Source organism: Pristis pectinata, chromosome 19, assembly GCF_009764475.1.
Source record: "Pristis pectinata isolate sPriPec2 chromosome 19, sPriPec2.1.pri, whole genome shotgun sequence".
NCBI lineage: Eukaryota > Metazoa > Chordata > Chondrichthyes > Rhinopristiformes > Pristidae > Pristis > Pristis pectinata.
In genome coordinates, this window is record NC_067423.1 from 41,093,372 (window position 1) to 41,114,647 (window position 21,276).

General features: G+C 42.0%; 1 protein-coding gene across 2 annotated transcripts in view; it reads left to right on the plus strand.

The window, feature by feature from the left end:
- plxnc1 (plexin C1) overlaps positions 1-21,276 on the plus strand; it is a 144,885-nt gene that overhangs the window by 62,741 nt on the left and 60,868 nt on the right. For both annotated transcript variants that reach the window (XM_052034240.1, XM_052034241.1), the window contains exons 8-10: positions 3,979-4,063; positions 4,147-4,227; positions 15,164-15,253. In XM_052034240.1, coding sequence (XP_051890200.1) covers positions 3,979-4,063; positions 4,147-4,227; positions 15,164-15,253 — 256 coding nt within the window. The remainder of the gene's footprint in view (positions 1-3,978; positions 4,064-4,146; positions 4,228-15,163; positions 15,254-21,276) is intronic.

Consider the following 21,276-nt stretch of genomic DNA (forward strand, 5'->3'; position numbering starts at 1 on the left):
GCAGATTGATGTTTCCATGTTGGACGGTCAGAAGACGTTTGTAAAAGATTCTGTAGGAAGTAGAAAAGGGGAGTTCACTTCATTGGCAGTGAAATATTTGGGGATGTCCTGAGTCTATGAAAGTTGGGATACGAGTGTGATAACATGAGAACCAGACTGGCATAATAAACAGAACATGCTGGGGACTTTCAGCAGGACAGGCAGCAGCTGTGGAGGAAGAAGCAGAATTAACATTTCAAGTTAATGACCTTTCACAAGAAACCTGATTGCCCTGAAACATTAACTCTATTCCTCTCTCCACAGATGCTGCCTAACCTGCCGGGTATTTCCAGCATGCTTTGCTTTTTTTCATATTTCCAGTGTCTGCTGTATTTTCCCTTTTGGAGCTGGTCTGGCAGTTCAGGCTGTTTGCTTGGCCTAAGAGTTGCTCATCCAACAATGGCAGGTCCCTTTATCTCATGTATTTACTGAGGTCCTATCGACTGTACAATTGGCAGTGTGGCTGCTGATGTTGTTACTTGTGGTGATGTAGCATTGAGACTCCACTGTTAAACAGTGTTGTCCTGAGAGCTAGTGTTGTTCACACCACCCAGCAGTGAATGAATGTTCCACTTAGAGTCATGGAGTCTTACAGCATGAAAGCAGGCCCTTCCGTTGAGTCCATGCCAACTATCAAGCACTCATTTACACGAATGCCATTATTTAGTCTTCCCATATTCCCATTAAGTCCCCCCAGATACTACCACTCACATACACAAAGGATGATATACAGTGGTCAATTAATCAACCAACCTGCAGGTCTTTAGGATGTGGCAGGAAACTGGAGCACCCGGAGGAAATCCACATGGTCACAGAGGGATCTTGCAAACTCCACACAGACAGCAGCAGAGGGCAGGATTGAACCTAAGTCCTTGGAGCTGTGAGGCAACAGCTCTACTAGCTGCATCACTGCCAAAACAAAAACAGAAAATACTGGAAATACTGAGCGGGTCAGAACAGATCTGTCGGAATAGAAACAGAATCAATGTTTCAGGTCTGAGACCTTTTGTCAGAACCGAGAAAAAACCTAAAAGAAGCTTGTAGACTCAAGAGACTGCAGATACTGGAACCTGGAGCAACAACAAGATGCTGGAGGAATTCAGCGGTTCAGGCATCCCCATTCCCCTCCCCATTCCCATGGTGAAGTGTCTGTCCTCAGCCTCCTCCACTGACAGGGTGAGGTTAAACACAAACTGGAGGAACAGCATCTCATATTGCACCTGGGTAGTCTACAACCCCACAGCGTGAACACTGAATTCTCCAATTTCAGGTAAACTGCTCCCCCTCTGTTTCTTTTCCCTCTCCTCCTGATCCACCCAGTTCCTTCTACACCCACCCCAGCCTCCCATCACCCCACTTCTTTCCCCTACTCCACCCACTCCATCTGCCCATCACACATACACTCCTCCCACTGGGTCCCCTTCCCCCTGCCCACCCCACCTCCCTTATTTGATTCCATGCTCCACATTCCTTTCCTATCAGATTCCATCATCTGCAGCCCTTTCTTGCCTCGACCTATCACCTCCCAGCCTCTGTTACTATTTCCACTCTTTCCTCCTTCATCTGCTTATCACCCCTCCTCATCTGGACCTGCCTATTGCATGCTAGCTCTTGCTCCACCCCTTCCTTTCACCTCTTTATATTGGTTATCTATCTTTCAGTCCAGATGCAGGGTCTCAACCCGAAATGTCAACTGTCCATTTCCCTCCGTAGTTGCTGCCTGATCCACTGAGTTCCTCCAGTATCTTGTTTATTGACAAAAGGAGCTTGTAAAACTGCAGGGAGGGTGAGGGTGAGGGAGACTCTGATGGGGTAAAACCAGGGTGACCATGGGGATAAGTTGTAAGCAAGGTTATCTGGTCTTTGAGTGAATGGGAGCAGTTAATGGACAAGAACATAGACAAAAGAATGTAAAGAGTTACGAAATGCTGAGCAGGAGGTCAAACCCAGTAGGTCAAGCTAGCATGTCCTTTACTCCCTGAGATTAAAAAAAAACAAAGGAAAAGAAAAGGAGGCTGAGCTAATATTACAGATGGATGACTGATACAGATTGAGTAATCAAGTTACCTGAAGTTGTAGAATTCAACATTGAATCCAGAAGGATGCAACATGCCCAAATGAAGGATGTTTGTCAAGTTTGCATTGGACCTCATTGTAATGCTACAGGACATCACAGACACAGTGAGAGTGGGAATGAGATGGTGAATTAAAGTGGCAGGCAATGGGAAGCCCAGAGTCACTTATGAGGATTGAAGGCAGGTGTTCTGCAAAGTGTTCATCCAAACTGTGTTTGGTTTCCCCAATGTAGAGGAGACCACATTGTGAACACTGAGTGCAGTACAGTAGGTTGGAAGAAGTGCAAGTGAATCACTGCTTCACCTGTAAAGACTGTTTGGGTCCCTGGGTGGAGGGAAGGGAAGAGGTGAAAGGACAAGTGTTGTGTCACCTGCAGTTGTAAGGGAAAGTGCCGTAAGAAGGAAGGTGGTTGGTGGGAACAGAAGAGTGGAGCAGGGAGTCATGAAGCAAATGGTCCCTGCAGAAAGGGGAGGAGATTCTCTTTGAAAGTGGTGCAAATTGCAGAAAATGATCTGTTGAATGCAGTCTAGTGGGGTGGAAGGTGAGGACCAGGGAAACTCTATCCCCCTTCTGTTCCGGAGGGGAGAGGGTGAGAACAGAATCATGGGAAATGGATGAGATGCAGTCAGCAGGTTTGTTAACAATGATAGAGGGGAAGTTGTGGTTCAGAAAGAAGAGATGCTTCAGAGGCACCTATACGAAAAGTCTCATCATTGGAGAAAATACAACGGAGACAGAGGAACTGGAAGAATGGAAAAGAGTTCTTACAGGATGCAAGATAGGACAAAGAGTAGTTGAGATAGCCATGGCAGTCTGTAGGTTTCTTTTGGACCCTGAACTTTAATTCTTCATCTCATTCCCTCTCTGACCTGGAGACACAAGAGACTGCAGATGCTGGAATCTGGAGCAACAAAACAAGCTGCTGGCAGAACTCAGTGGGTGAAGTAACATTTGTGGAAGCAAAGGGATAGTCGATGTTTCCGATCGAGACCCTGCATCAGGACCTGCTATCCCTTTGCCTCCACAGATGCTGCCTGACCCACTGAGCTCCCCCAGCGGCTTGCTGTTTGCTCCCACTGTGACCTATTGGTCTGTGCGTGCCACCCGCCCACCCCCCCCCCCCCCAACCCTGCAGTGTTATAGTGAGGCCCACAAGGTTGAGGAACAGCACCTCATTTCCCTGTCTGGATATGTTGCAGCCTTCAGGACTCAGCATTGAATTATACAACTCCAGACAACTTGATTTCTCAGTCTGTATCAGTCATGCATCTGTAATATTAGTTCAGCTTCCTATTTTTTCCTTCCTTTGTTGTCTCTCTGGGAATAGAGGAGATACCCAGCCTGTCCAGCTGGGCTTGTCCTCCCACTCTGCATTTCAGAATTCCCACATTCTTTTGTCTATGTTCTTACCCTTCAACTGCTCCCATTCACTCGATGACCAGATAACCTTGTCTACAGCTTATCCCCATGGTCACCCAATCAGAGACACTCCCTCACTCTTCCTGCAGCTTTACATGCTTCTTTTGTCTCCTATTCAGTTCTGATGAAGGGTCTACGACCTGAAACATTAACTCTGTTTCTCTTCCCGCAGACAGAACACAGAACAGCTCAGGAACAGGCTCTTCAGACCACGATGTCTGCGCTGAAAGATGTGGCCTGACCTGCTGAGTATCTCCAGAATTTTCTGTCTTTTGTTGCAGATTTCTAGCACTGCAGCTTTTTGATTCGTGCCATTGTGCCACCCATTATATGCTCTGCCATGGGATGACTGGGTCAGGTGGAGAGTTGGTGTGTTGTGATTTCTGTGTTTCTCTGCAATGATCAGCCGTTAACAAAAGGTCCTTTACTCCCTTTGTTCACCAGATGTTCTGAATGTGTTAATTCTGGCTGTCAGTGGTGTGCGGTGGAACATAAGTGCTCTTCATCTTGTGAACAAAGTACAAATCAGGTAAGTCATCAATGTTATCAATATCAATATTGATATCAATATCAGAGAACAGACATGAAATTAATAAGATTATGTTTTTTTAGACCTGCCCTCATATTACTCATGCAAAACAAACTTCAAACACAGATCTTCACATTTTCCTGAAAGACGCTGAAATACTTAAGGTAAGGCTTGAACTTCACTCTTGTATCTCTGAGAGGGTAAAGGTCATTGGTGTCACAGACTGCTTAAAGTGAGTGGTTGAAACTTCGACTGTGATTGAGCCACATTTCACTTAGGAAAGAGCTGTGAGATGCCTATAGACTGGAAGAAAGATGTCTAGGTACCATCTGTGGCTCATTGGTGTCATGGTCAACCCTGAGTCAGCAGATTCAAGTCCCATATCAGAGCCTTGAGGACATAATCCAAGCTGGCATTCCAGTGCAGTTTAGCTAGAAAAGGTGCTTGTATTCAAATGTGATGTTAAACCATGGGTCCACCTTGCTTCTTGAGTGGGCATAAAGGTTCCTAGGTCACTAGGAAGAAGAGTAGGGGAGTACTTCCTGGTATTTATCTCCTAGTTAATGCTTATTAAAACAGATTATCTGCTCACTTAACTTGGCACTGTTTGTTGAAGCTTGCTGTGTACAAGTTTCTACAATTCCCACATTACAACAATGATTTCACCACAATGACTGGTGTCTTTGAGGCTGTGAAAGGTACTGTGTAAACGCAAGCTCAATGTGAGGTATTGAGGAAGGCGAATAAAGCAATGGAATGTATATTATAATTGTAGGGTAATGAGAAGTGTAGAGGGACTGAGAGATCTGCAAAGGTAGCAGGACAAGTAATGAGGGTGTGGATGGTGTGTGGAGGATTGGGTTTGGAATTAGGAGAGTTGGTGATATCAGAGGATGCAGCATCATCAGGGCAAGGGAAAGGGTAGGAGCAGCTGATAGTTCGCAGTGATGGAGGAAGGAAAGATGAGAAAGGGTTGGATAAGCAATCGAGCCAGAGTCCAGAAAAGATAGCAGAGTGTGGGCCACTAACACAAAACAACTTGCTACATTTTCAACACATAAAGGTGGTTAAGTGGAAAATATATTTTGTTTTCGATAACAGACATGTAGTTGCTCTTAACTGTAGAGAGTGTATCTGAATAATCATTACATATTGGAACCCTCCCTTCAAGTTCCCTTCCAAATTTCACACCATCCTGACTCAGACATGCATTGTGTTGCAATACTGGGCTCAAATCCTGAAATTTGGTGCTTACAACGGGAGTGCCAACATCACACGTCCTACAGCACTTCAATTAATTCACTCACAGGACAGGTATAATTGACATTTATTTTCCATTTCTAATGTTTATTTGGTGTCAGACAAGCAAAAGGTGACAAATTTTCTTCCCTCAGTGACATTAGTGAACTAGGTGGGTTCTTATGACTTTCTAGAGGTTTCATGTTCACCATTATGGGTGTCAGCTTTTTGTTCCAGATTTACTTAATTCCACAGCTGCAGTGACAGGGTTCAAACATACATCGGTGGTCCATAAATCTGCTTTGCTAAGGTACTTGATAGGGAAAAGGCCGTATGGACAAAAGAATTGTCAAGTTGCCCAAAACCAGGCCATGTACATTTGTAAACCTCATTTACATACTGGGTAATCATCCTTAAATTTATAAGAAGAAGATGTAAAGATTATTGGTTGGTACTTTCTTTATTGTATAGGTTGCACTTCAAAACAAGTGCAGCCCACAAAAAGCTGGAGAAACTCAGTGGGTCAGGCAGTATCTATGGAGGGAAATGGACAGTCGACATTTTGGGTTGAGACCCTTCATCTGAACTTCAAAACAAGTGCCTGATACTCACAGATGTTATGAATATTTAACAACCCATTTCCTGTTTCAGCAAGCTGGTTCCTCTAGCTTTTGAGCACAAGGATGAAATCTGCCTCACGAGGTTGTCCTTATGCAAGTTAGAAGCTGACTGCTTTCTAAATTTGCTGAGTGTTCATTATTCTAGCAGAAATACTTCACCCAATATTCTGTTAAAAGAATTTGGATGGGCTTGTCTGATAGTGATCTTGTGCACTGGACTATTCACTATCGCACTCTTTGGAAAATAAATGCTTTGCAGTTCACACTTATTAATATTATCATTCCACAAGAGGTGGAATGGAATCTAATGTACCATCCAGCAGCAAATGTATATGGAAAGGAACTATGTGATCAGTTAATTCTGTAACCCAATTATTAAACATTTAGCAGTAGAATTTCAGTAACCATGTGTGACCATTGCCCCATAAGCTCAGAGGCAGCAAGCATTGGGACCTGAACTAGCAGGCCTTAAAGGCCTAAAGTCTGTTTTAGATGGCCTGGACTCCCAAAAAAGTGGGCCAATGGGATTTCATGCAGTGGTTAAATTACTGGACCAGTAATCCAGAGCCAGGACTAATGATCTCCATTTGGCATCAAGGGAATTCAAAATTTAAAGAGGGATAGATAGGGTAGATGGTCAGAGTCTTTCTCTCAGGGTAGAAATAACAAATACTAGTGGGCATAGGTTTGAGGTGAGGGGGAAAGTTTAAAGGAGATTTATGAGGGAATTTTTTTCCTACACAGACGGGAGTAGGTGCCTGGAACATGCCACCAAGAGAAGTGGTAGAAATAGATAAGATAGCAACGTTTAAGAAGCATTTAGACAGACATGAACCGGCAGGGAATACAGTGTGATATTGTCATATTTATGTTGTTATATTGTTAATGTTTGTGCTGACTATGATGCCAATCTGAACTAATTTCATTTGCCTTGTATAGAGCCCATTCCTAAGCTGTACTGTTCTATATTCTCTAATTAAACAAATTTAAAATAAAAATATAGTAGAAGAAATGGTTCCCATGAAACAAGATTGTTATAAAAATCCATTTGATTCAGTAATGATCTTAGGGAGGAAAATCTGTCATCCTTATCTAGTCTGGCTTAGATGTGACTCCAGGCATACACAGCTGATCCTAAAGCCATCTGGTTGTATCAAATTGCTACTACAATGTATAATAAAAATAGGGCAGCTGACATTGATCTCATTAATGGACTCAACAAAAACAAAGATTCATCTAGCTGAGTTGACCCACTTCATGTACATCTGCAGACTTTCACCAAAATGAGGAAACCTGTCCCATATACTAGTCAAGCAATACCTTGACATAGTTATGCTCTCAGAATTGTGCCTCTCTGCTGATATCCCAGATGGTGTCAAAGTAACTATAGGTATGTCCCTGGGTCTCCTCAAAACTGACCCTAGACCCGCAGCATCAGCTTAAATCCAGGCAGGAAAATCCTCCATAAATGACCATCTCTTGTTTCTTGTCAGCTAATCAATCTATACAGCTCAATGTTGAACATGACTAGGGAGAAATATTGAATGTAGCAAAGGCACAAGAAGTACTGTGATTGGGGAATTCAGTGTCGATCACCAGGGGTAGCTCAGTAGCATCACCATTAACAGAGCTAGACAAATCTTGAAGGGTACAGCTACAGAGTGTGCTTGTAGAGGTGGTGAGAGGACCATCATGAGGGAAAAAACTTAGATGCTTCTGCCCATGGTCAGTAATGGTAGGAGTGACCACCACATAGCACTCACTGCCTGATGGGGTAGTTAATATATACAGTAGGAGCCTTCCAAAGGTAATTGCATAAATAATAGAATGAAAGGTAATATTTCAGGGCTTTGAGGAAAGAATGGGGTGAAGGGATGAATGTGAGATTGGACTGCTCTTTAGAAGTAGCTGGCATATTGATAGCCAAATGGCTTCCTCATGTTCTGATTCTATAATAAATCTAGGTTTATAAGACACATGGTACTGCAATCTGTTGGCCTCAATTTGAGGTAACAAGGGTCTGAAGATAATTTGAGTTATAATATAACTCAGGAACCAGATACTGAGGAAGCAGAGTGGAAATGAGCAAATGACCCCAGCAAGAGGGAAATTGGGAGGACAATAAAAGGACATGAGATAGCTTTGGTAGATAAGGTAAAGGACAATCCTAATAGATTCTACAACAATAGTAAGAGCTAAAGGGTAACTGGGGAAAGCATAACTCCCCTTGAGGATCAATGTGGACGTCCATGTGTGGAGCCACAGGAGAGGGTCAAGCTGTTAGATGAATATTTCTCATCTGTATTTGCTGTGGAGTGGCCATGGAAGCTGAGGAATTGAATAGTGATGTATTGGAACACATTACAACAGAGGAGGTGCTGGCAGTGTAAAGTTAGGGAAGAAATTGCGGGGGCCTTGGTAGAGATATTTGCATCATCTTTAGCCATGGGTGAGGTACTGGAAGACTGGAGGATGGCTAATGTTGTGCCGTTATTTAAGAAGGACTGCAAGGTCAAGCCAGGGAACCATAGGCCAGTGAGCCTAACATAGATGGTGGGAAGGTTACTGGAGGGGATTCTGAGGTACAGGATCTACTAGCATTTGGAAAGGCAAAAACTGTTAAGGGAGAATCAACATGCCTTTGTGCATGGGAAATAGTGTCTCACAAATTTAACTGAAATTTCTGAAGAGGTTTCAGTGAGCAGGAGCTGCAACATGGAATGAGAGGCAGGAGTTTTGAAAAGAGGTGAGTCTCTGTGCTTGGTGTTCTTTTTCAGTGAGCAGGACGCTTAAAGAGGCACTCTTGCATATTGTTAGCAATAATTGGCTAATTAGCTAATCAGCAGCAGCCAATAAAAAGAAGCTAGGGTTAAGTGGAGCAGTGTAGTGGTTAGCGTAACGCTTTACAGCTCCAGTGACCCGGGTTCAATTCCCACCGCTGTCTGTAAGGAGTTTGTATGTTCTCCCCGTGTCTGTGTGGGTTTCCTCTGGATGCTCCGGTTTCCTTCCACATTTCAAAGATGTACAGGTTAGGAAGTTGTGGGCTTGCTATGTTGGTGCCGGAAGTGTGGCGACACTTGCGGGCTGCCCCCAGAAGACTACGCAAAAAAGATGCATTTCACTGTTTCGATGTACACGTGACTAATAAAGATATATTATATAAAAAAAGAGGCTTCAGCGAGAAGAGGCTAAGCAAGTAACCTAGGTGAGGGGAGTGCGAGCAGCTCTTTTATATAAAAAAAGGTTTCAGTAAGAAAGCACAGGTAAGAACGGGTAAGGTCTTTATTTTGTTGTTTGTATATCCTTTGTCCTTGATTCAGTGCAGGCAGGATGGAGTTAGGGCAGTGGAATGCTCCTCCTGTAAGATGTGGGATGTCAGGGAACCTCACAGTCTCCCTGATGACTACATCCGCAGGAAGTGCACCCAGCTGTAGATCCTGACTGACCAGGTCAAGAAAATGGAAATGGAGTTGGATGTACTCAGGACCATCCAGAAAGCTGAAAACCTCATAGATGAGACTTTTACTCAGGTGGTCACACCCAGGGTACAGGCTTCAGATAGATGGGTGACCACCAGGAGAAGTAAGGGGAGTAAGCAGTCAGTGCAGGGTTCCCCTGTGGCCGTATCCCTGAGCAACAAGTATACCCTTTGGATACTGCTGGGGGGGATGACCTATCAGGGCACAGCAGCAGCAGCCAGGTCAGTGGCAATGTGGCCGGTTCTGCAGCTCAGCAGGGAAGGGTAAAGTCAGGCAAAGCAATAGTGATAGGAGACTTGAAAGTTTGGGGGACAGACAGGAGATTCGGTGGCCATGAATAAGGCTCCAGGATGGTTTGTTGCCTCCCAGGTACCAGGGCCAAGGATGTCTCAAAGCAACAGCAGAATATTCTCAAGGGGGAGGATGAACAGCCAGAGGTCGTGATGCACGTTGGCACCAATGACACAGGTAGAAAGAGGGAAGAGGTCCTGCGCAGTGAGTATAGGGAGTTAGGAAAGAGGCTGGAGAGCAGGACCTCCAAGGTAGTAATCTGTGGATTACTCCCGGTGCCATGTGCTAGTCAGGGCAGGAATAGGATGGTAGAACAGATGAATGAGTGACTGAGGAACTGGAGCAGGGTTTCAGGTTCTTCGATGATTGGAACCTCTTCTGGGGCAGGGATGACCTGTACAAGAAGGATGGGTTGCACTTCAACTGGAGGGGAACCAATACCCTGGCTGGGAGGTTCACTAGTGCTACTTGGGAGGGTTTAAACTAGTTTAGCAGGGGGATGGGAATCAGCGCACCAGGTCAGAAAGTGGAGGGATTGAGAGGAAGTTAGATGTGAGGGTCATCTGTAAGTGTGTGTATTTGAATACTAGAAGTATTGTGGGTAAGGGTGATGAACTTAGAGCATGGATCAGTACATGGAACTATGATGTTATGGCCATAAGAGATTTGGTTGAGAGAGGGACAGGAATGGGTGCATAACGTTCCAGGGTTTCAATGTTTTATAGTAGATAAGGAGGTAAAAGATTGGTGGGGGCGGTGGGGGTGGGAGGAGTTGCACTACTAATCAGGGACTACCAGCTGCACTCAGTGGAAGGGCTCGTCCGCTGTGTCTATATGAGTAGAACTCAAAAATAGGAAAGGTTCAATCACTACAGAGCCCCCAATAGCCACTGGGACATTGAGGAACATGTATGCAGGCAGATTAGGAAAAGGTGTAAAACTAATAGGGTTGCTGTTGTGGGGAACTTCAACTTCCCAAATATAAACTGGGACCTCCTTAGTGTAAGAGGTTTAGATGGGGCAGCATTTATTAGGTGCATACAGGAGGGTTTCTTAAATCAATATGTAGATAGTCCAATGAGAGCAGGGGTCATACTGGAGCTGGTGTTGGGTACAAGCCTGGCCAGGTGACTGACCTTTCAGTGGGAGAACAGTTAGGGAACAGTGACCACAACTCCTTAAGTTTTAAGACAGCTATAGATAGGATAAGTATGGACCTTGCAGGAGAGTATTAAATTGGAGCAGGGCAAATTATGAGATAATTAGGCAGGAACCAGGGAGAATTAATTGGGAACAGCTGTTTTTGGGCAAGTCTACACCTGACATGTGGAGGGTGTTTAAAGACCAACTGCACAGAGTACAGGACAAGTATGTTCCAATAAGAAGGAGGGACAAGGATGGCCGGGTAAGAGAACCTTGGATGTCGAGAGAGGTGGTCAATTTAGTTGAGAGGAAAAAGGAAAAGTACGTAAAGTTTAGGAAGCTGGGATCAAACCGAGCACTTGAGGATTATAAAGAAGCCAGAAAGGAACTCAAGAAGGGAATTAGGAAAGCCAGGAGGGGCCATGAAAAGTCCTTGGCAAGTAGGATTAAAAAGAATCCCAGGGTATTCTATACATACATCAAGAGCAAGAGGATAACTAGTGAGAGGGTAGGACCACTCAAGGATAAAGGAGGGAACATGCGCTGTCACGAACCAGCAACAAAAGAAACACACTGAGCATGATTCAGTGTTAAAAACTATTTTATTAATCACTACTTATGATAATAATAAAATAAAAGTAAAAATGTTAGTATGTTAGAATTCAAAAATGTTAAACCTCAAATGTTAACCCCAAAACTAAACTCGTCGTGTGTGTGTGTGTGGCAAAGTCCAAAACTCCCAGTTCCGGAATGGTTCTTAAAGTTCAGTTCCGCAAGCCATAAGGTGAAACATGAGCAAGGGCTTCTTCAACAACCACCGTTGTCTGAAGGTAAGATGTAGATGTAGAAAAACAGAGAGAGAGTACATAAGAAATCCAAATGTTCCACGATGGAACCCAAACGACACTCCAGTGTTTACTCGGTAGTGACTTCCTCACCCCGAAAAGCATCCGAATTGTGGTCGTCCACACAAATACCTGTTTCCTTCTACAGGTCAGCAACAAAGTGAACTCCACCGGATTACTTCCAACTTCCATACATGGATTTCAGTGGCAGACACAGTTATTGTTTCTCATCCATCGATAGAGAACACTAGCAGGCTGGTGTCTCTCTCCCTTCTCTCTCTCTCTCTCTTCTTCTTCTTCTTCTGACTTTTTCAACACGTCATTACGTCCTTTATCTTCTATTGACGTAAGCACGCCCCACACACACATACACACACTCTCTATCTTAAAGGGACTTTCACTGAGTCCGTAACAGCGCTTGGAAGTGGAGGTTGAGGGTGAATACTGATGCAAACTACTCATTAAGGAGAAGGACATGGAGAATAGGGAGATAAGTGTGGAGCATGCTAATATGCTAGGGCATTTTGAGATAAAGGAGGAGGTAGTGTTGGGTCTCTAAGGCATTAAAGTGGATAAGTCCCCAGGGCCTGATGGGATAAATACTAGGTTATTGAGAGAGGCAAGAGATGAGATTGCTGGAGCCTTGACCAATATCTTCGTGTCCTCTCTAGCTACAGGCGAGGTCCCAGAGGACGGGCGAGTAGCTAATGTTGTTCCATTATTCAAGAAGGGAAACAGGGATAATCCAAGTAACTACAGACAGGTGAGTCTCATGTCAGTGGTAGGGAAGTTACTGGAGAGGATTCTTAGGGAAAGGATTTATGACCGTTTGGAAAACCATAGCCTATTTAGGGACAGTCAGCATGGCTTTGTGCAGGACAAGTCTTGCCTTACTAACTTGATTGAGTTTTTTGACGAGGTGACAAGGGTGATTGATGAAGGTAGAACTGTGGATGTTGTCTACATTTGACAAGATCCCTCATGGGAGGCTCATCCAGAAGATTAAGATGCATGTGATCAACGGTGAATTTGCTGTTTGGATTCAGAATTGGCTTGCCCATAGAAGACAGAGGGTAGTGGTCGATGGGACTTATTTTAGCTGTAGGTCTGTACCTAGTGGTGTTCCTCAGGGATCCGTACTGGGACCTCTGCTTGTTTGTGATGTATATAAATGACCTGGATGAAAATGTACATGGGTGGGTTAGTAAATTTGCAGATGATACGGAGATCAGTAGTGTTGTGAATAGCGTAGAAGACTGGCACAGTGGGATATAGATCAGTTGCAGACATGGGTGGGGAAATGGCAGATGGAGTTCAACCCAGCCATATGTTAATTGTTGCACCTGGGGAGATCAAATGTAAAGAGACAGTACACTGTTAATGGCAAGACCCTTAATAGTGTTGATGAGCAGAGGGATCTTGGGGTTCAAGTTCATAGCTCCCTGAAAGTGACTACACAGCTTGATAGGGTGGTAAAGAAGGCATATTGGCATGATTGCCTTTATTAGTTGAGGCATTGAGTTCAAGAGTCAGGAAGTTATGCTGCAGCTTTAAAAAACTTTAGTTAGGCAGGATCTGGAGTATTGTATTCAGTTCTGGTTGCCCCATTATAGGAAGGATGTCAAGGCTTTGGAAAGGGTGAAGAAGAGGTTTGCCAAGATACTGCCTGGATTAGAGGACATGTGCTGTGAGGATAGGTTGGATAAACTTTGGTTGTTCTCTCTGGAGCGGTGGAGGCTGAGGGGAGATCTGATAGAGGTTTATAAGATTATGAGAGGCATAGATAGAGTAGACAGCCAGTTCCTTTTCCCCAAGATTGAAATGTCTAATATCAGAGGGCATGAATTTAAGGTGATGGGGGTAAGTTCAAAGGAGACATGTGGGGCAAGTTTTTTTATACAGAGTGGTGGGTGCCTGGAATGTGCTGCCTGGGATGGTGGTGGATGCAAATACGATAGGGGCATTCAAGAAGTTTTTAGATAGGCACATGAATATGAGGGAAATGGTAGGATATGGACATTTTGTAGGCAGAAGGGATTAGTTTAGTTGGGTATTTTATTGGTAATGTAATTGGTTCAGCACAACATTGTGGGCCAAAGGACCTGTTCCTGTGCTGTATTGTGCTATATTCTATGTTTCAGGTGACAAAGAGGATTGATGAGGGTATGGACTTTAGCAAGGCATTTGACAAAGTCCCACACGGTAGGCTAGTCTAGAAGGTTAGATCACATGGGATCCAGGGTGAGCTAGCCAACTGCATACAAAATTGGCTTGGTGGAAGGAGTCAGAGGGTGGTAGTGGAGAGTTGTTATTCAGATTGGATCCCTGTCACCAATGGTGTGCCATAGGGACTGGTGCTGGATCCACTGTTGTTTGTCATCGACATTAACGATTTGGGTGACAATGTTGTTAACATGAATATTGAGTTTGCAGATGACACCAAAATTGGTAGTGTAGTGGAGAATGAAGAAGATTATCTAAGAGTACCACAGCATCCAGATCAACTGGGGAAGTGGGCCAAGGAATGGCAAATGGAATTTTACTTGGACAAGTGTGAGGTGTTGCATTATGATAAGTTAAACCAGGGCAGGATTTATACAGTCAGTGGTAGAACCCTGGACAGTGTTGTTGAACAGAGAAATCTAGGGGTACAGGTACAAAGTTCCCTGAAAGTGGAGACACAAGTAGACAGGATGGTGAAGAAGATGTTTGGCATGCTTGCCTTCATCAGTCAGGGCATTGAGAACAAGAGTTGGGGCATCATATTACAACTGTACAAGTCATTGGTGAGACCACACTTGGAGTATTGTGCTCAGTTCTGGTTTCCCTGCTATAGGAAGGATGTCATTAAGCCGGAAAGGGTGCAGAAAAGATTTACAAGGATGTTACCAGGACTGGAAGGTTTGAGTTATCAGGAGAGGCTGGATAATCTGGGACATTTTTCTAGGAGCATAGGAGGCTGGGGGCTGACCTCACAGAGGTGTATAAAATCATGACAGCCATAGATAAGGTGGATAGTCACAGTCTTTTACTCAGGGGAGGGGAGTCTAAAACTAGAAGGCATAAGTTTAAATTGATTTAAAAGGGACCAGAGGGGCAACTTTTTCACACAGAGGGTGATGGGTATATGGTGATGGGTATATGGAACAAACTTCCACAGGAAGCTGTGGTACAATTACAATGTTTAAAATACATTTGGGCAGGTGTATGGATATGACAGGTTTAGAGGGATATGGCCCAAATGCAGGCAAATGAGACTAGCTCAGATGGACATCTTGGTTGGCAGGGATGAGATGGGCCTGTACAACTCTATGACAAAAGTGGGCACCTCTGGAAATTCTGATCCCACCAAAATCAGTTCAATGGGGGTCTTATTAGAGTCAGGACTGGACCAAATGTGCTAAAGAAAATGTCGCGGAACATTCAGAATTGCACTATTAATGAAGTATTTTCAAAGAAGTTTCATATTGCAATGTTTTACAGAATTCCAGTCTGAAGTGTATATTTAATGGGAAGGTTGAAGCCACGGCCAAATGGATTAACAATTCTGTCATCCAATGCCCCAGGCCTCAGGTGAGTGGAGTTTCTTACAATTAATGAAGCCTCTTTCTGTTAAATTTGAGTTATTTTATCTTTCTCTGTTACACTACCACAAACAAAATTTGGGTCCAATTCACAATTCAACTTCGAACTTCTATGTTCAAACGGTAAATGTTGTTTTAATTTCATAGCATTCATTGCTTTATTGAGGCTATTGATTTTGTCATGTTACTGATTTCATCAGCAGGGCAATGTATGCAGTACTTTATAAATAATTGTGCTTTTATACTTTAAATGCAGATCCAAATATCTATAATGGCCCAAGTTCATTTTCTTCTTTGATTCTATGATCATTGTGCCATTTGGAATGGAGATATTTAGAAGGCTCCACAAAATATTAAACTTAAGTAGTGGTGTGGACTGGGTTAATTTCAACAATGTCACAGGCTTGAGCACATAATCCAGGCTGACACTCTGGTGCAGGACTGAGGAGGTGCCATCTTTCAGCTGAGACATTAAATTGAATTTCCATCTGGCCTTTCAAGTCAACAACAAAAAAAAATCCACCTCTGTACTTGAGAAAAGAACGGGAGAAATAGTGGAACAATTGAGATGCAATGTAGGTTAGTTCAAGTGACAGTCTTCAGATCCTGTGGTAGTTATGGATGAGGACAAGACTGGAACTCGGGGAGAAGTTCTAAACTGGGGAAAGGCTAATTACAATAGTACTAGGTTGGAATTGGGCAGAGTAGATTGGGAACAGTTATTATTGAAGCTTACGTAAGGTTTAGGAAGCTGAAATAGGACAGGACCTTTGAGGAATTTAACAGAAGCAGGAGAGAACTTAAATAGGGAATTAGGAGGGCTAAAAGGGGCCACAAGATGTCCTGGCAACTAGGATTAAAGAGAATCATAAGGCTTCTTACACATATATTAAAAACAAAGGGGTAACGAGACAGAGGGTAGGACCACTCAAGGTTAAAGGAGGGGATTTATGCCTGGAGCCAGAGGAAATGGGGGAGGTACTAAACAAGTGCATCAGTATTCACCAAGGAGAAAAAACATGGAGGATGGGGAGATCAGGGAGGGTTTTGATGATATTCTAGGGGATCTTGATATCAAGAAGGAGGAGTGTTGGGTCTCTTGAAGAGCATTCAGGTGCATAAGTCACCAGGGCCTGATGGGATTTATCCCAGGTTTTTGGGAGGGGCAGAGGGGGTTGATGGGGCTTTGACAGATTTGTATCTCTGTATCCTCTTTAGTCACAGGCGTGGTCCCAGGAGAATAGCCAGTGTTGTTCCTCTGTTTAAGCAGGGCAGTAAAGACAAAGCAGGAAATTATGAGCCTTGCATTAGTGGTAGGAAAATTATTGGAGAAGATTCTTAGGGATAGGATTTACTTGCATCTGAAAAAGCATCGACTTATTTGAGATAGTCAGCATGGCTTTGTGCAGGGGAGGTCATGTCTTACAAACAATTGTGTTTTCTGAGAAGGTGACAAAGCTGATGAGGATAGGACAGTGGAGGTAGTATACATGGACTTTAGCTTTCGACAGGGTCCTTCATGGTCAGCTGATCCAGAAGATTAAGGCACTGGTATCCATTGAGACTTAGTTGATTGGATTCAAAATTGGCTTGGCAATAGAAAAGAGGGTAGTGGTGGAGGAGTGTCATTCTGACTGGAGGTCTGTGACCAGTGGTGGTCCACAAGGATAGGGCTTGAACCTCTGTTGTTTGTGATGTACATAAAAGATTTGATTGAAAATGTAGGTGAGCTGATTAATAAGTTTGCAGGTGACTCAAAAATTGGTGGGGTTGTGGATAGTGAGGAAGGTTGTCAAAGGATTCAGCAAGATTCACCAGTTAGAAATGTGGGCAGAGAAATGGCAGATGCAATTTAATCCAGAAAGTGTGAGGTGTTGCACTTTGGGAGGTCAAATTTAAAAGGCAAAAGGCAGCACCATTAGGATGTACAGAGGGATCTTGTGGTGCAAGTCCATAGCTCCCTGGAAGTAGCAACACAACAAGATAGGGTGGTAAAGAAGGCATACTGCATACTTGCCTTCATCAGTCAGGGTATTGAGTTAAGAAGTTGGGAAGTCATATTGCAGCTATATTAAACTTTGGTCAGGCCACATTTGGAGAATCATGTGCAATTCTGGTCATCACATTACAGGAAGGATGTGGAGGCTCTGTAGAGGGTGCAGAGGAGGTTCACCGGGATGTTGCCTGGATTTGAGAATATTAGCTATAAGGAGAGGTTGGACAATTTTCTCTGCAGCATTGGAGGCTGAGGGGGTGACCTGATCAAAGTATATAAAAGCATAAGAGGCATAGATAGGGTAGATAGTCAGAGTCTTTTTCCCAGGATGGAAATGTAAAATACCAGACAGCAAAGCATTAAGGCAAGAGGGGGAAAGTTTAAAGGAGATTTACAAGGCAAGTCTTTTTACACGGAAAGTAGTAGGTGCCTGGGACTTGCTGCCAGGGAGGTGGTGGAAACAGATACAATAGCAATGTTTAAGAGGCAGTTTAAATTGGCATCATGGTTAGCATAGACATGGGACGAAGGGCCTGTTCCTGTGCTGTACTGTTCTATATTCTATGATACATAGTGAAATAGAAGCTAGGAATATGGAACTGAGCAGTTACACTTCAGGTGGGACTCCTTTCTTGCTCGGAACACAATTAGTCCAACAAGACTACTAGTTAATAAGACTGCTGTTGTTTTTTCATATTTCTTTTCTTACAACATGGAAGGAGACCATTCAGCCTACTGAGTCTATTCTGGCTCTCAGAACATATCCATCAATCCCATTTTCCCAGTTGCCTTGTAGCCTATTCTCTCTTTCTTTCTTTTTCAATCATTAATTTCAAATTAATACAGATTAATATATATAACATTGGTAATTATACATGTAATACAAAGAGATCGGGAGGACAATCATGACATTATATAGTCATAAAGAATAAAAAATATATTCTAGGCCCCATGGTTTCTTGGTAAATGAATATATTACAAAAAAGATCAAAAGGAGAAAGAAAAAGATTCATTATATTAAAAATAAACCCAAATTGAAAAACAAAATTGTAAGTAATAAAACAAAACAAACTAAAAGAAAATTTCAAAAGAAAAAAAACTGGACTGATATTTCTCAGTGAACAAAGAGCATTATTACGTCGTCAACTCTGCTCCTCTAAATTCAAAGATTATTGAAAAGGGACCTATATCATATGAAGCTATTGAATAAATGGATTCCAAACTTCCTCAAATTTAAGCGAAGAATGGACAGCGCCACTCCTAATTTTTTCTAAGTTTAAACATGATATAGTTTGAGAAAACCATTGAAAAGTGGTGGGAGGTATTGGATCCTTCCATTTAAATAAAATGGATCGCTTGGCCATTAATGTAACAAAGGCAATCATACAACAAGCAGCAGCAGATAGGTGGCTAGATTCCATCATTGGTAACCCAAAAATTACAGTGATTGGGTGAGGTTGTAAATCAATATTCAATACAGTTGAAATAATGTTAAAAATGTCCTTCCAATATTTTTCCAAAAGAGGACAGGACCAAAACATATGTGTCAGGTAAGCCACCTCCGAATTACATCTATCACATATAGGATTTATATGGTGATAAAAACGGGCTAACTTGTCCTTCAACATATGGGTCCTGTGAACCACCTTAAATTGTATCAAAGAGTGTCTGGCACACATTGAAGATGTATTAACTAATTGAAGAATTTTCTTCCATATCTCTGTGGGTGAGAGTATCTGGAGTTCTCTTTCCTATTCATTCTTAATTTTATAAAGTGCCTCTGGACATATTTTCATAATTAGATCATAAATTATTGCTATCAAGCCCTTCTGATAGGGATTAAAGCCTAAAATTTTTTCTGTAATTTCAATTTTATATGGAGTCGGAAAAGAAGGCATAGTAACTTTTAAAAAATTTCTATTCTGTAAGTATCGAAAAAAGTGTGATTTAGGCAAATTGTATTTATTAGACAACTGTTCAAAAGGTAAAAAACAGTTATCAATGAATAGATCACGAAAACATGTTATTCCCTTCATTTTCCATAAAGAAAAAGCTAAGTTGATTCTAGATGGTTGAAAGAAAAAATTAGATTGAATGGGGCTTGATAAATTAAATTTATTCAATCCAAAGAATTTACGGAATTGAAATCATATTCGTATTGTATGTTTAACTATTGGGTTAGTCATATGTTTACTCAATTTAGTAAGTGCAAAAGGGAGTGAGGCTCCTAAAATAGAAACTAATGAAAATCTTTGCACTGATTCATACTCAAGGTATACCCATTTGGGACATTGAATTACATCTAAATCTTGTGCCCAAAAAATTAAATATCTGATATTAATTGCTCAGTAATATAATCTAAGGTTAGGCAAAGCCATGCCACCATCCTTTTTTAATTTTTGTAAATATTTCTTACTTAACCTTGGGTTTTTATTCTGCCACATATATTTGAAAGAATTTTAGAATCAATAGTGTCAAAAAAAGATTTCGGGATGAAAGTTGGAATTGCCTGAAATAGATATAGAAATTTTGGTAAAATATTCATCTTAACCGCATTAATTTGGCCTATCAATGATAGAGATAATGGGGACCATTTCGTAAATAATTGTTTAACGTGATCAATTAAAGGTAACAAGTTAACTTTAAACAGGTCCTTATGCTTCTTGGTAATTTTAACACCCAAATACGTAAAGTGGTCTGTTACTAATCTAAATGGTAATTGCCTATAAATTGGGGTTTGCATATTTAATGGAAAGAGTTCACTCTCATTAAGATTTAATCTATAACCAGAAAAAGCACTAAACCGAGCAAGCAGTGATAGTACTGCAGGGATGGATTCCTCCGGGTTAAAAATATAAAGTAACAAGTCATCTGCATATAGAGATACCTTATGAATCCCCCGTCCACGAGTGATACCAAATATATTAAAAGAATCCCGAAGGGCAATTGCCAAGGGTTCCAAAGCAATATCAAATAATAAAGGACTTAGAGGGCAACCCTGTCTAGTACCTCAAAAAAGCCTGAACAGAGGGGATCTCTGATTATTAGTAAGTATTGAAGCCATAGGTGTATGATAAATCAAGCTGATCACAGGTATAAAGTTGGGACTAAAATTAAATTTCTCAAGTGTATTCAATAAATATTCCCATTCGACTCTATCAAACGCCTTTTCAGCACCTAATGAAATAACACATTCTGAAATTTTAGATGAGGGAGTATATATAATATTCATTAACCTCCTAATGTTAAAATGCAAATAACAATTCTGGATAAATCCTATCTGGTCATCAGAGATAATTTGTGGAAGAATCTTTTCCAAGCTAGAAGCCAATATTTTGGAATCCACATTTAATAAAGAAATAAGTCTATAAGATGCACATTCAGTGGGATCTTTATCCTTTTTAAGAATTAAAGAGATAGTAGCTTCATAAAAGGATTGTGGTAGTTTACCCACTGATAGGGCATCTTTAAAAAATTTTCCTAACCAGGGAGAAAGAAGATCAGAAAAAGATTTTAAAAATTTGACTGTATACCCATCAGGACCGATGGGTAGCCTATTCTCTCACATGTACATATTAATATTCCTGAATCTTCTACTATCTACCTACACTAGGGATAGTTTACAGTAACCAAATAACTGATCAACCATCCATGTGTCTGGGATGTGGCAAGAAACTGGACCATCCAGAAGAATCCCACATAGTTGTAATGGGTAATGACTAAGAATAGACAAAAGTTAGACAGGCAGGCAAGTTTCTGAGAAATTCAAGAACAACGAACGATAATGATAAGAAATGTCAATGATCCCATCATTAACTGGGACTTTAACAATGCCAATTGTAAAGAATCATAGGGAGGTTACAGGATGGAATAAGGTGGAGAAATCTTGAAATGATTTCAGGAATACATTTTTAAATCAGTATGCAAAGAGGTAACATCAGACTGATTGGTAGGAGGGGAGCATTGTGAAGGCAGCAGTCATAATTCAGTGCAAATTAGGATTGTTATGAAAAGAC